The following is a 14,608-nucleotide window of genomic DNA, read 5'->3' as shown; positions in this document are numbered from 1 at the left end:
AATAACTAGCACAAAATCCCTTACCTAGGTTTATTGTAAGGACGAACAGAAATGGTCTAAGCGCAAGCACACTGGGGATTAGCAAAAGAGCCGGCGCTGACGGACTGGAATGGAGGGCAGGAAAAACTCCTGGATGGCAGAGGGTGAGGGTAGATGAAGGTGGAACAGGAGCCAGTAGAAGCAGCAGAGCAGGTTGTGGAATGGCAGGAGATGAGATGCAGCGCAGAGGAGGGTATCTGGATCACAAAAAAACCAAGGTTAGAGCAGAACAATTCACAAGCCAGAGGACCAAAGTGCTAGGCATATGCAGACAGACTGACAAAAGAACTTTTACGATCCAGCGTCGAGTCGTGGTCACCTGGCTTCTTATAAGGTAGGTTGCAGTGTGAACAATGGAGGGCCACTCCTCGCCACAGCTGTAATCATCAGTTGATTCAGGATTGGGAACAGGTTTGCCCACAGCCAGTCAGAATGAGCAGGAATAGGATAACAAAATGTGGAGGGCATGACAAAACTAGCACTGGGTGTTTACAATAGTGAAGACTTTTACAAAGAAACCTAGTGTAAAGGACTCACTCATGGTCCCAAACTAAAAGATCGTCACAAATAAAATTAAATTCCTTGAAACAGAATGAAAGGGCACAAATATATTACATTACTAGTCGCAAATATATGTCTTGCACTTGTTTGTTTTGGGAGCTTGACCAAGATTCTGAATTCACCAGAAGCCATTTCATTTTGCTTTTTTTTTTCAGAGTGGAGTACAGTAGGGTCTAAAAAGGGCTGTTTTAAAGGCATAAGTTTGCACCACTGGCGCTGCACATTGCAGATCCAGGAAAGACATAAATGATGTGGTGTAACATCTTCTATACGTACCAACAACTTCATGCAGTGCATATATAAACAAATATGTGTCATGTTCATTTCTAAAACAAAATTGATGGTTAGTGTCTTGAAGCCTATCCAAGAGAATTAGTTCCAGTACTTTTGAAAGTATACCAGGCAGGTTGCTAATTTTCTAGCTAATTTGCTAGACTTTACCAGCTTTGTCTTTGACTATTGACTCTAAGAAATGACAGGTAGTATGCCATGCATTAAGAACCCAGAAAAACACATTGCAAGTTGCACTGAGATTCCATGCTTGATGCTTCAGATGCTCTGCTTTTTTTTGTTCAGGTCCACATGCTTTGTTCACTGCCCATTTCTTGATGGCATAGTACATTTCACCTGGTCTAATAACCACACCGTCATTATTAGAAACATCACTAACATTAAATTCATCACTCATAACCCAGGTAAAAATATCCCTCTAAAGTTTTCTCCACAGGTCAGCAATATTTTCAGACCCAGTAAATCAATTAGTATTTGATGGCAAAGGCCTCTAAGCGTAACTGATAATCTTGCATTTTCCTGCTGAAGCTTTTTGGCCATGGAGTTTGCCCTCATGACCTGTTAATTTCTTTTAATAAAGCCTACAGCATTCATAAATCTAGCATTTGCATCATTCTTGTGTTAACATTCTGGGCCATACACTGCTCTTCCTGATAAAAACAGGTGTAAAAACTTTGTTTGGACTCTACATGGAGTACAGGCCATCCTGGTCTGAAATTATGTTGTTTGCCCTTTTTTGGCAGAATGATTTCCTGACATTATTTAGAAAATGTACTATTATACATTACACATAGATCACTCTTGTGATCTTAGAATCTCACAGTTAATATTGCCACACAGAATAGCATCAAGTGGTATATCAGCATTACTTATCAATCAGTGAATTGTAATGCCAGTAATCTTTTAAGATTAGACAAATCTAATTTCCCACTTGTGCATGGTTCATAACTCAGGTAGAATCTCAACATTTAATTGACAAGTATGTGATCCGTTGTGGCCAAACCATACAAGATCCCAACTTTCTCTCAACAATCATGAACCTCACCTTTACATATCCAGTGATCCAGCCAAGTTGTTGCATGTTGTGCCTCACTGGTGTATTTATAGCTATCCTTCAGGACCTGTCCTTTGCAGACTGACTTGGCATATTTTTACCAGTTATAATCAGTTAGTCCCTAAAAATCCAGTGCGATGCAAAAAATTATCCCGGAGCTTGTTTCTTACAAAAACATTTTTAGTTACCAACTTATTCTTCGAAAATTTCCCCACAAGGAATCTTGTTTCTTGACAGAAAACAAATGCACCCAAAGACAAAAGAAACACGTTGGAAGAAGAAATGCCTGCCATAATACAAAATAATTTGTTCAACGGGGTTTTAAATAATGTTTCCATTTACGAGGCATTTACAACAAGGTTGAGAGGAAAAAACATGCCTGGAGCTGACACTTCTCTCATCACCGCTCTTCTTTCAGTGGCTAAGGCATGAGCCACCCTACTCTGCCTCTGATTGGCTAGTACACATAGGTTGGGCTAGTTACGTTTGAACACCAGGAGTGATGATTGGTTAGGGTAATAATATCAGGCTAAGCCAATCAGAAGCATCGTATGGAAAAACTGTAACCTCTGCCGTCTCTCTAAGACGCTAACGTCATCACGTCAGTGGCGTGGTTGACGGTCACAGTGTAGCAACATGGCGGCCCACAGACTCTCTCCATCCCTGAACAGGCTGCTCTTCACTGTAAAGGTAAACTGTCCATAGATTGATTCTGCAGAGCACAAGCTCGTTAAAATAACAACTGCGTGCTTACTAACAGCGCGCGAATGACATGACAGCTGTTAACGTAGTCCACAGTCTGCAAATGACAGGAACGACAGTCCTCAACGTTCTTGACGTAGCAGACGTAAAGATAACACTCGGAATTTCCTTAGATTAGATGGTAACACATAATTTAATAATCAGTCACAATGCTAAATTTATGAGCTTGTTGCTTGACAAGTAAATAATGATGAATAATGTCTGGCGTTCCCGTCGTAAGAGTGTAAGCCAAGTATAACTTTGACATTGTCTCAGACAGGTTGTGCTCCAAACGGTTGTAGAAAATATATGTTATGTGTTTGACATATATTTATTTTAATGGCCGAAAGGTCAATACAAATTGTAAGGCGTTACATTATTTACCAAACAACTCTGATTACCGGCTGCATCTTTCGTTGACTTTTGACCAGCATGTGAATTTTCTCAGATGAGAAACAGCTACAGTTATTCACATATTTGTTAAATAAAAAACCAAATATAAAAACTACTGCAATGCATTTTTGCTTCCCTGTGCAAGACTTCGCTGTGTTGCTGAAGAGGACCAGACTGCTGCTGCAAAGCTTTTTAGACTGAACCCTCGAAAAAGTCTCGTGCTAGACTGGATCTGCCCACTAGGGGGCCCTATGGCCAAAAATGATTGATGTGCCCCTATTGGTAACGTGTTTGTAGTAAGATAAGATAATATCAATTTATTAATCCCCACCTGGAGAAAATTTTTATTACAGGCATAATCAATAATGCAATAATATTGCAAAGGCAATGTTATTGCATTAGGGAATAGAAAGTAAAACTTACAAAATAAGAAAGTTCAAAATAAGAGTAGACTATATATGTAAATTTTATACAAGACTATAGATTATGTGTGTGTATTTATGTATGTGTGTGTGTGTGTGTATATATATATATATATATATACACACACACATATGTAATTCCTAACGCATAGTAGCATAGTATGATATGTTTTGTTTTGTTCCTTAGATAGTTGTCATTTATGTCAGTTTATGTGTCTTTGTTGTAGAGATTAAAATAGGAATTGATAAGCAGAATCTGAAATTGAGTTTGTTTAAAATCTAAACATATGGGTCAAAGAGGGACAAGGTTTTGAAAAGGTTTTGTAAAAATAATTCATTTTAGCTTATTTAGATTATTTTGAGCATTACCTTTACACAGTGGTGGTCTCAGGACTAATGAAGACAATTACTTTTTTAAATACCCCATTGAAATATCATCAGTATGACAATGGTGTTTATCAGAATAATGAATTCAATGCAAACTTTCAGTAATCCAAACTATAAAATACACAATGTTAGACTGGTTAGACTGAAAAAACGTCACCAAACAAGATTGATGATCAGTCATTCTGTAAATAAAATAATATTTTTTTATTTTTGTGTGCGATATCTGTGGACTGACTGCCTTACGTTATTTTGAATGACAAGCATCCATTTTTAGAGAGAGACAGAAAGAAAGATCAGCAGAATGCTGCAAATTCAGACCACCAGATTCACTGTTGTGGATGCTTGTGTAGTACTGTCATCATCATAGTATCAAAGTATCATTAAGCATGCCCCACTTCCTTTACTGTTTGATCATTTGAACAATGTTTCACAACAGTTCTGTTAATTTTAATAAATGAGCGACAGCAGAGCGATAGCCCTGATTGTGCTCTGTCACCCGGGCTTTGTGGCTGAATTGCTGTATGTTGCCATTGTCTAACATGCTAACCCGCTCACAAATGTTCATTGAGATATTTCAGTATGCGTACTGTCATTACTCACATAATTGATGAAATAGCCACTAAATTAGGTCATGAATACATTCCATTTAATTTATTTGCTGGTTATATTCGACCTCGGTTAACCAGAGTTGTTTGTTAATGAGCATGTGTTCAACAGAAAGACGTAGAATCTCATTTCAGGTGCAGACCAGCAGGTCACCCCTGCTTTTTTGGTGTTATGTGAAGTACAAATAAAACATAGATCAGGTGAAGATCTCCCTCCACCAGTCAGCCAATCCTTACACCTAACACCCCTAGACATCATTTACAACAACACTCACATAATAATGAATGAAATGAAATGACACAGTAGCCTAATATATTCTCTCTATGCGTTTTACAGTATGCCTCATTCCAGTCCAATTGCTGTGCAGTGCACAGCCACGTTCAATATTCCACCACCTACAATCCCAGTGAAAAGGTAATGACCAGCTTTCTTCTCCTTCTGGTTTGGCTAACCAGTGATGTATTCAACTATCAGCTGCTGATTCAGAAGAAAATCTCTAAATATAATTACTGCGAGGCAAGATGTAATTTAGTGTTTTTAATCAAATTTCTGCCTTGCTCAGGAGTTACGGTTAAATAAAGTGCTTGTGCTGCTAGTCTTTTGACAAATAGATGGAGTAAAGAAAGTTTTAATAGTGTCAGTGGTGAACACATTAAATCTGTGTGCTGTTGTCTTCCACAGACATTTGATAAGATCCTCATCGCCAACAGAGGGGAGATTGCTTGCAGAGTAAGACTGGCTGACAGAAACTGTTGGCAGTTTACCGTTGAACACCTAAAGACATACATACACTCACTGGAGCTTGACCTTGTTCCACCTCAGACAGAGGAGCTGGTGAAGGAAACCCAGTAGGGCTGATTGACCACTTCTGCATCTTCTGGGCCACAAACTTTACTTCACTGCTTTTCTTTGTTTCCACCATAACTCACAACAACCATACCTAACGATATTATTCTCAGTCTTGTATTTGATATTGACTGCAGAGTGAAGCCTCAGTGTTAATATTGTGTTTTTTCCATCAGGTGATCAAGACTTGTCAGAATATGGGCATCCAGTCTGTAGCTGTTCACAGTGATGTAGACTCCAACGCTGTAAGTTGCCATCTGTGTTCATCCATTGTTCAAACTTGAAGTCACATCAAACACATCTGTATGATACATATCCCTCATAGTCTTCTGAAACCAAATGTGTTGTATCACTGTTTTAACTGTGTCCTAAATCAGTTTGTATGTGTCAAGTCTGTACCACACTTTCTACTTTTCTGATGACATCTGTGTGTGTCTCTGTCTGTCTGTCTGTCTGTCTGTCTGTCTGTCTGTCTGTCTAGGTTCATGTAAAGATGGCTGATGAAGCAGTGTGTGTAGGTCCCGCACCCACCAGTAAGAGCTATCTGAACATGGATGCCATTATGGATGCCATCAGAGTGACTGGAGCACAAGCTGTAAGCTTTTCTATGGCTCTTATGTGACTGTGGTAAATGGCATGCATGACATTCTGTGTATTTGATATACATGCTCATTAAGTCAACACAAAGTTCCTCTAACCCGTGAACCATATGGCTGCATGATTCACCTGGTTCACCTTTTGTGCAGTTAGTATACACTTGTAAACTACTATCTCTCAGCAGTACCAGTCATTCATCTGGTTAGATTTTGTTAGTTCTAAATATTTCTCTACTTTTAATTGATAGAGTATACTAGAGATCGACCGAAATGGGTGTTTCAGTACCGATACCAATTATTAGCAGTTACAGAGGCCGATAACGGATATTTGGAGCCGATATTCATTTTCAGTAAAAGTGCAAAAATTGGTGTAAAAATGTTGAATAATACAAACACTGAACCTGGTTTAAATGCCTAAAGCATGTTTATTTAACCGAACAAATAGAAAACAAATAGCTCCAGAAGTGCATGGAGTTCCTAGAGTCAGAAGCATCTCTTATAAAGTTGAATAAAAACTTAAAAAAATAGCTACCTGAAATGTTTCCATCATTTAAATATAACTGAAATGACTTATCATTGTTTTAAGTTCAAACATAACAAAAAGTACATGGCGTTAGCAAACTTATATAATAGCTCCCTGAATTCTATACATAGTGAATAAAGTAAAATGTCACAACAACTGAAATGACTTTGAACTTTGCTCTTTTTGTTCCAACTTAAAACAGAGTTCCCAGGCTCAGCATCAACTCCTGTAAACTTAAAATAAAAACTTAAATAGCTCCTTGAAATTTTCCACAGTAAACAAATATTACAGCATTTGGGAAGCCTACAGTAGATTTCATTATTAAATTTTATATTTTCATACAATAGCAGGGACCCTGTCATTCAAAACTATGTTGCTACATTTTTAATGATTAATATGACAAAAGCTACATAAAAAGTATAATCTACTGAGACTCCTGACAGAACACAAACAGCCTTTAGGGCTTTAATGAGCTCACACAGGATTTAAAATGTTCCACCTTTTTGTTCAGATAAACGACTCTTGAATTTTACTCTCTCACACACACTTCTTACCACTATCACTATTTCCATATCAATATTATCAGCAGCCTTGTTGCAAGGGATTAGACCAGCTGTTAAACACTAATTAGCCCATAGCGACTCATCTTCACTTTAATTTTCAGATCATAGGACCAGAAAGCTCACAGCAACGTTAGTAGTTGTGAGTTGTAAAGTTTTTCCATGTGTCTTTCATGCAAACACTATTCTCTGCATAACAGACATTCTCCCATTGAGTCTGCTGAGTGTTTAGAGCAGGACCGGCGAGCTAATGTTACGCTAAAAGCTCGTCAGCCTTCATCTCAGTGTGCTTCCCTGCAACAAAACAAGACTGAATTGAATTTCTTACTCTCTCTCACAATCACACACAGAGGCTTCTACTATCAGGGGCTGTTTCTACATCGATATTACCAACAGCATTATTTCAAATGATTCTGTCTGGCGCAATGCTGGCGCTCGTGTGGGAAAACTTCTTGTGTGGAAATCCTGAGGGGGCTCCCTCTCCGCCGTGTGTGTGAGGACAGCTTTCACTTCATTTTGACTCTGCCACTTAGGCATACTGTGGCTCGCTTAACCAATCAGATGGCGCCGTGGGCGGAACAATGCTCGAGACAGAAGTGGCAGGAGAGAAATAACCCAGTTTTTAATTGATTTCTTGATATCGGGCCATCGGATTTAAAAAAGGCCGATACTAATATACGTCAAAACTCCAAATATCTGCGCCAATAATCAGCCCGGCCGGTAATCGGTCGATCTGTTGAATATACCTCTGGTTGTATAATTCAAAGCTATAGCTTTGTGTTTGAAAGCATTTGGAACAAGTAAAGGTTACATTTTTTTTTTCTCTGTAGGTACATCCTGGCTATGGGTTTCTCTCTGAAAACAAAGAGTTTGCAAAGCGACTGGTGAGTACACATTGAATAAAATACACATGTATTATCTCTTGACACATAAGATAAACTTTATTAATCCCCAGTTGGTGAAATTTGGTGTTACATGCAGCAGCAATAGAAGTAGAAATAGCAAGGCAATGGAAAATAAAAAATACAAAATAGGAAGTTGACTATATTATGTACATTTTATACAAAAGACTTTTGAAATATATTGCCAATGGAAAATATTGAGACATATTGAAAAATTGTACAAGGACTAGACTATTATGAATTAAGAATTAATGACAAATGCTAAGCCATGATTTTTTTTTTTTATTTTAGTGGAGAAAAGCATTTGTCACTGATTTACTGATTATCAGTCTTAGGATTATTAATGATTTGTTGTAGTCTCATGAACATGAGTAATTTATGCTAATAAATAATCAATAAATAATTCACGAAAGAATGAGGATAATGTATACTGAAACACTTGAATGAGCTGTCATGACCTTTTGAATTTTGATCTGGGACTTCAGATTTGGTGTGACTGTGTAACTGAGAATAAATGGGGAGACATTACATGATTGTGTCAAAGCTAACCCATTCTGGTGTGACACACATCCAAGGTGACTGTCATCTATCATGTAAGCACCAGCTTTCCAAGTGGTAACAAGTGCTCCATGGTTTGAATGCAGCTGAAATTTACTTATTGAGGCACTCACGCTAAGTTAGGGTAATACTCGGTATTTGACTAGCATCTATTTATTAGGACAAAGATATAAGAGCAGTTGAGTATGGGAGTTTACTCATGACCTTGGAAGATCTGTATGTGTGACAACATAGTCTAAACTCTCAACTATTGAATGTTGAAATAAAAATGTATTTATCCTTGTTTAGACATAGTTTAGCATTCCTGACCTCACTACTGAACACACAGACATTAGATGGATATTGATCTCCCCTCTCCCTCCTCAACGTTAACGTTAATGTTTCATGTTTTTAGGAAGATGTACGATACAAATAATGATTGCAAACACAGTGTGTGTTGTGAGACTAGTGGAGCCAGCTCAGCAGAGGGGTGAGAGTTCAGCTTTCTGTTCTCTCAATATTAATATTACAAGTTTGATAATGTAAATGTCATTGTATTGTTGTTTTGTTGCTAGGCGGCAGAGGATGTGACATTCATTGGCCCAGACACCCAGGCTATCCAGGCAATGGGGGATAAAATTGAGAGCAAGCTGATCGCTAAGGCTGCTAAGGTCAATACTATCCCAGGCTTCGATGGAGTCGTCAAGGTACAGGCACACACACTAAGGTCTCTTTATGGAACACTCTCCCTTATTCACTTGTTCTTTTTTCATCAGTACTTTTCGATGCTATAATAGGCAATACCAAAATAATGCTTAATGTTGTTACTTTTACTTATACAACAATAAGTGATTTCATTCAGCCCATATACAAAACATTTTTACCACAAACAACACGTTTAGAAAACACAAACAGGCTGGAAAATTTCTGTTCACCGCTGAGATCCATCAGCATCCAGACATAGAAATCATATTTACCTGAGGTTCTGGACCGAAATCTAAGGGGAGATGCTCACTACATCATTCTAAAAATGTTATTGCAATTCTTAAGTTGTTTAATCAATCATTTCCATGTCCTATAAAGCATAAGTCTCACCTTTGTGTGGTTTGGTTTTGGAGTGTGTCATCTTCTTTGCCCCATTTTGATCCACCAAGCCACAATGGGCCCATTACTGTCCTGAGGGCTGGAGATAGTAGAACACCCATTGAGTCTTTGGTTGGTGAGAACAGCAATTGTGCAATTGTTTTTTTCCCCCCATTGGTCACAAAGTGCAGGAATGAGCCCATTCCACACTCAAAAACAAACCTGGACACACAAGTTATGCTTCACCACAGGGATAGTGAACTTTTATTATATCAAGGGCCATTTAATTTATCTACTTGCCACTTTCTGGACAGCTGCTATGATGCATTGACATGATATGAACTGTTACGTGTGTGTTGTGTTCAGGGACCACTCAGAAGGACATGTTAGTCTGCTATTTTATGTTGTTTTTTTTATTGCTGAGAAAAATAATTTGGCTCCAAAGCATGGAAGAGACAGTTACTGCACAGTTGTAAGTAATGCTTTGGTTCATAATCAGTAAACATAAACCCCTCTCTGTGTCAGAATGCTGAGGAAGCTGTGAAGATTGCACAGGACATTGGTAAGTCATCATTTCCCACTGAAAGTGTACTGTATGTGTTTGTCTTACAGAGCTGAATCCCACTGCTCTTTCACTGCAGAAATGATCTCACACTCATTTGACCCCACACACCCATCTGTCAGAGGAGATGTTCATCATTATGAAGATTTACTATTTATTATCTGTTTACATAGAGTTGCAGTCAAAAGTTTACATGCAATGGACATTTGTGTCAAAGCAATTTGGAGATTTTAATGATTTCTATAACTGATGCTTTTCTCTGGTGAAAAAAAAGGTTTTGTTTTCTACAATTTATTTATTTTTTGCTTCTTCCAAAAATGTAACTAAATCTAATGAGTCAAAAATGTACATCCAACACAACTCAAATTTGGTTGCACATCACTTTGCTCTTTTCTTCTCAGTCAACTCCTTTTGGTAGTTATTAAACTTCTGGAGTTCTGGTTGGATCTTTCACCACTCTTCCTGGCAAAATTGGTAGAGTCCAACCAAATTCATTGGTTCTCTTGCATGAATTTATCTTTTCAGGGCAGTTCACATATTTTTGGCAGAGGCTGCGATCAAGACCAGTTCAAAAGCTTAAATTTAGCTAGATCTAGACATCCAAAAACGAAAAAAATAAAAGCAGGTCTTTTGTATACAGAGTAATGTTGCACTCCTCTTTGCTATCTGATTTACTAATACACTCAGCTTTGCTTGGACAGTTGTTATTGGTCCAATGCCCTTTGATAAACAGCACATTTTGATCTATGACTGTACAGTGGTGTCTTTTGTTGGTCATTTTTGGGCCATGACCTCTGTAGTCTGCCATAGATACACGACTGCCTCTCTTCATAAAAGGCTAGTCAGATTTCGGTGGTTGAAGTAAGGTGAAGAATCACTTTTGGAGATGCACCTTTAAACTTGAGATGTTGCTTTATCTTTGTTGTTACTAGGCTACCCAGTGATGATCAAAGCATCTGCAGGAGGAGGAGGGAAAGGAATGAGGATTGCTTGGAATGATGAGGAGACAAGGTACTGTATTCCTGTTTGTGTCACACCCTCAGTGTACAAAAATCATCATCCACTCTTTTTCACATCCTTATTGATAAAATAATGTATAATAAACAGCCTTCACAGCGCAAACTAAGGAGGGCAGTTCTGCTTCTTAAGTGTACTGCTTAAATTATGTAAACTACTTGACCTCACAAATGACTACAAAATCTATTGCAAATAGCCCAGTAACTACTACCAAACACAGTCACTACTACTTTGAAACTATTTCAAATACTTCAAGTGATATCCTTACTTATGAGCGGCTGAACCTTTTAACCCTTTTGTGCCCAGTCACGATGCAATCACCTGTTACCAATTAACCTGTTAAGTTGTGGAATGTTCCAAACAGGTTGTTGTTCCTGTCGCAACTTGTTTAAAAAGTGTTGCTGATATCAAATTCAGAATGAGCATATATTTCTTATAGTGCTATAGCGCTTTCTATAGTAGCTGCACTTCAAGAGTGGCAGCCTGTTGTGGCAGCTAAAGCTCATCATTATTCTTTTCAACTGGCCTGTGCACTGTGGATGCTAAAATTATTGAGTTTGCTGTGGTCTTTTTGCAGGTTTTTGCAATTCTGAAAGACTGATATTTGTTTATGCTTTCTAGCTGCTGCAACCTTTTTGTGTTTGTTCATGTTACAGGGAAGGTTTCCGGTTCTCATCCCAGGAAGCAGCTTCCAGCTTTGGAGATGACAGGCTGCTCATCGAGAAGTACATCGACAGCCCCAGACACATAGAGATACAGGTATAATAGAACATATATGAACAATTTATATTTATGTATATATATATATCATTTGAACCAAATCTTATTTAACAAGGAAAAGTATAAAAACCACTGCTGTGGTCATCACCATCCTCTTGCAATAGAATCAGCAGGATGGCAAAAACAGTGCTAGTAGTTCAAAAGTAATTGGAATCACAAAATAACTATTGACCATGCTAAAAGAGTTGATAAGAAAAGTTTTGAGTGAGGAAAAGAACAGTTCAATTCTGGCTTTACTGGCAGAGGAATACAGTGAGCGTCAGGTTGCTTCCATCCTTGAAATTTTAGGATGGCGGTTCATAAGAACAAGGTCAAGCAGCAAATATTGAGGACAACAAAGCTACAGACGGGCAGAGGGCGAAAACGACTCTCCACTGACCAGGAGGACCGTCATGTCATTCGAATGTCACTCAGCAACTGTAGGATGATATTAAGTGACCTACAAAAAGAATGGCAAATGGCAGCTTGGGTGAAGTGCACATCAAGAACGGTTCGAAATAGTAATAGTCGTGTAAAGCTAGAATAAAGCCCTTCATGGATGAGAAGCAAAGAAGAGCCAGGTTTAGGTTGGCAGAAGACCAGAAGGATTGGACCATAGAAGACTGCAGTAAGGTCATCTTCTCTGATGAGTCCAATTTCAGCTTTCCCCAACACTTGGTCATCAAATGGTTAGATGGAGACGTGGAGGATCTGGGGTGCTTCAGCAAGGCTGGAATCAGGCAGATTCATCTTTGCGAAGGATGCATGCACATACAAGGTTATCCTGGAAGAAAACTTGCTTCCCTCTGCTCTGACGATATTCCCCAACTCTGAGGATTGTTTTTTCCAGCAGGACAATGCTCCTTGCCACACAGCTAGGTCAATCAAGGTGTGGATGAAGGACCAGTAGATCAAGACCCTGTCATGGCCAGCCCAATCCCCAGACCTAAACCCCACTAAAAACCTCTGGAGTGTAATCAAGTGGAAGATGGATGGTCACAAACCATCAACCAAAGCTGAGCTGCTTGAAATGTTTGCGCCAGGAGTGGCATAAAGTCACCAGCAATGTGAAAGATTGGTGGAGAGCATGCCAGGACGCATGAAAGCTGTGATTGGAAATCATGGTTATTCCACCTAATATTGATTTCTGAATCTTCCTAAGTTTAACAACATTAGTATTATGTTGTTTAAAAATGATTATGAACTTGCTTTCTTTGCAATATTTGAGGTCTGAAACATTGCATCTTTTTTGTTTTTTTTTCTGCAAATAAATGCTCTAAATGACAATATTTTTATTTTTCAGTGTTTTATAAAATAAAACAAAAATGTTCTTTGTACACAAACACATACCAAGGAATAATAAAATCTGATGATCTGAGAAACTGATAGATAGTAGAGTAGTAGTAGTAGTAAAAGTACTAGTAGTAGATTGTAGTGGTCTCTTAATTTTTTTCTAGAGCTGTATATACACGTGTATATAGTGTACAGAAACATCTGTACTGAGTATGGGCTGGACACCCCAAGGTCAAAGTGGAATCATTGAGCCAAGATCCTATGGGACTACCAGATCCAGACTGGCAAGATGGTGGTGGCTAACCAACCAGATATCATGTTGATAGACAAACAACATAGGATGGCAGTAGACATAGTGATCCAGACTGACAGCAACTTCAAGGAGGAACACAAGAAGCTTGAAAAATACCATTGGCTGAAAGAGGAGCCAGGGAAGAGAAGATGTGGGGAGTAAAGGCAACAATGGTACCAGTGGTAATCGAAGCACTGGGGGCAGTGACCCACAAACTGGGAGAACGGCTGCAGCAGATTCCGGGAACAGCATCTGAGGTTTCTGTCCAGAAGAGTGCAGTCCTAGAAATAGCTAAGATACTGCGCAGAACCCTCAAACTCCCAGGCCTGTGGTAGAGAATGAAACGACGAATGAAAATGCCAAACATCTTATTCTGCTATTGACTCTTGACTGGATGATTGAAGTCTGAAGAAACAAGACATGTTGGCAATTTAACAATTTATTTATTTGATAAACAGGAGCTACAGTTGGGTGTGGAAGAACCATACACAGCCAAAATAGCCTGGGACCTCCTCCTCATGCTGGTCACCAGCCTGTTCACACACTGCTGTGGGATGGCATCCCATTCTTCTACCAGCCTTTGTCGCAAGTCAGCCAACGTGGTTGTGTTGGTCACTCAGGCACGAACAGCACGCCCAAGATGATCCCACAAGTGTTCATGGTAGTCCATTCCATCCTCTCCACTCCCAAATTCTGGAGGTAGTCTCTGATAAAACCCTGCTCTGTTTGGCTGAGCATTGTCATCTTGGAGGATAGAGTTTGGTCCCAGACTTTGGAGATATGGGATTGCCACTGCACTCTGCATTGAGATTGCCTCCAATGATGACAAGCCCCTGTTTTCCAGTGAGGAAAATGCCACCCCACACCATCACCACCAAACAATGTTACTCTATCAGTGCAGCAGTCAGCATCACCTTCTCAGCATTGGCAAAGAAGATGTGGCAGATTTTTCATAAGTGCAACCCACATACTCAGCTCTGCTTCTCATCCCACAAATGCATGTTCCCTACAAATGTGGCACCATTTAAAAGGGAAATAAACAGTCTCTCAAACAGTATAAGATTTATTAGCAAGAAGCATTGTTACAACAAAGAAATAATCTACCAAACACAAATTTCCTTACTTTTTGTACTATGGTTATTTA

General features: G+C 38.9%; 1 protein-coding gene across 1 annotated transcript in view; it reads left to right on the top strand.

The window, feature by feature from the left end:
• The first annotated feature begins 2,569 nt into the window (after positions 1-2,569).
• pcca (propionyl-CoA carboxylase subunit alpha) overlaps positions 2,570-14,608 on the top strand; it is a 46,881-nt gene continuing 34,842 nt past the window's right edge. The window contains exons 1-10 of the mRNA XM_041948032.1: positions 2,570-2,635; positions 4,831-4,908; positions 5,176-5,223; positions 5,517-5,585; positions 5,822-5,935; positions 7,850-7,903; positions 9,034-9,165; positions 10,067-10,103; positions 11,036-11,114; positions 11,777-11,879. Coding sequence (XP_041803966.1) covers positions 2,582-2,635; positions 4,831-4,908; positions 5,176-5,223; positions 5,517-5,585; positions 5,822-5,935; positions 7,850-7,903; positions 9,034-9,165; positions 10,067-10,103; positions 11,036-11,114; positions 11,777-11,879 — 768 coding nt within the window. The 5' untranslated portion in view covers positions 2,570-2,581. The remainder of the gene's footprint in view (positions 2,636-4,830; positions 4,909-5,175; positions 5,224-5,516; positions 5,586-5,821; positions 5,936-7,849; positions 7,904-9,033; positions 9,166-10,066; positions 10,104-11,035; positions 11,115-11,776; positions 11,880-14,608) is intronic.

The sequence above is a fragment of the Chelmon rostratus genome, chromosome 11 (assembly GCF_017976325.1).
Source record: "Chelmon rostratus isolate fCheRos1 chromosome 11, fCheRos1.pri, whole genome shotgun sequence".
Taxonomy (NCBI): domain Eukaryota; kingdom Metazoa; phylum Chordata; class Actinopteri; order Chaetodontiformes; family Chaetodontidae; genus Chelmon; species Chelmon rostratus.
Note: the sequence above shows the minus strand (reverse complement) of the source record. Positions and strands in the feature narration are given on the sequence as shown.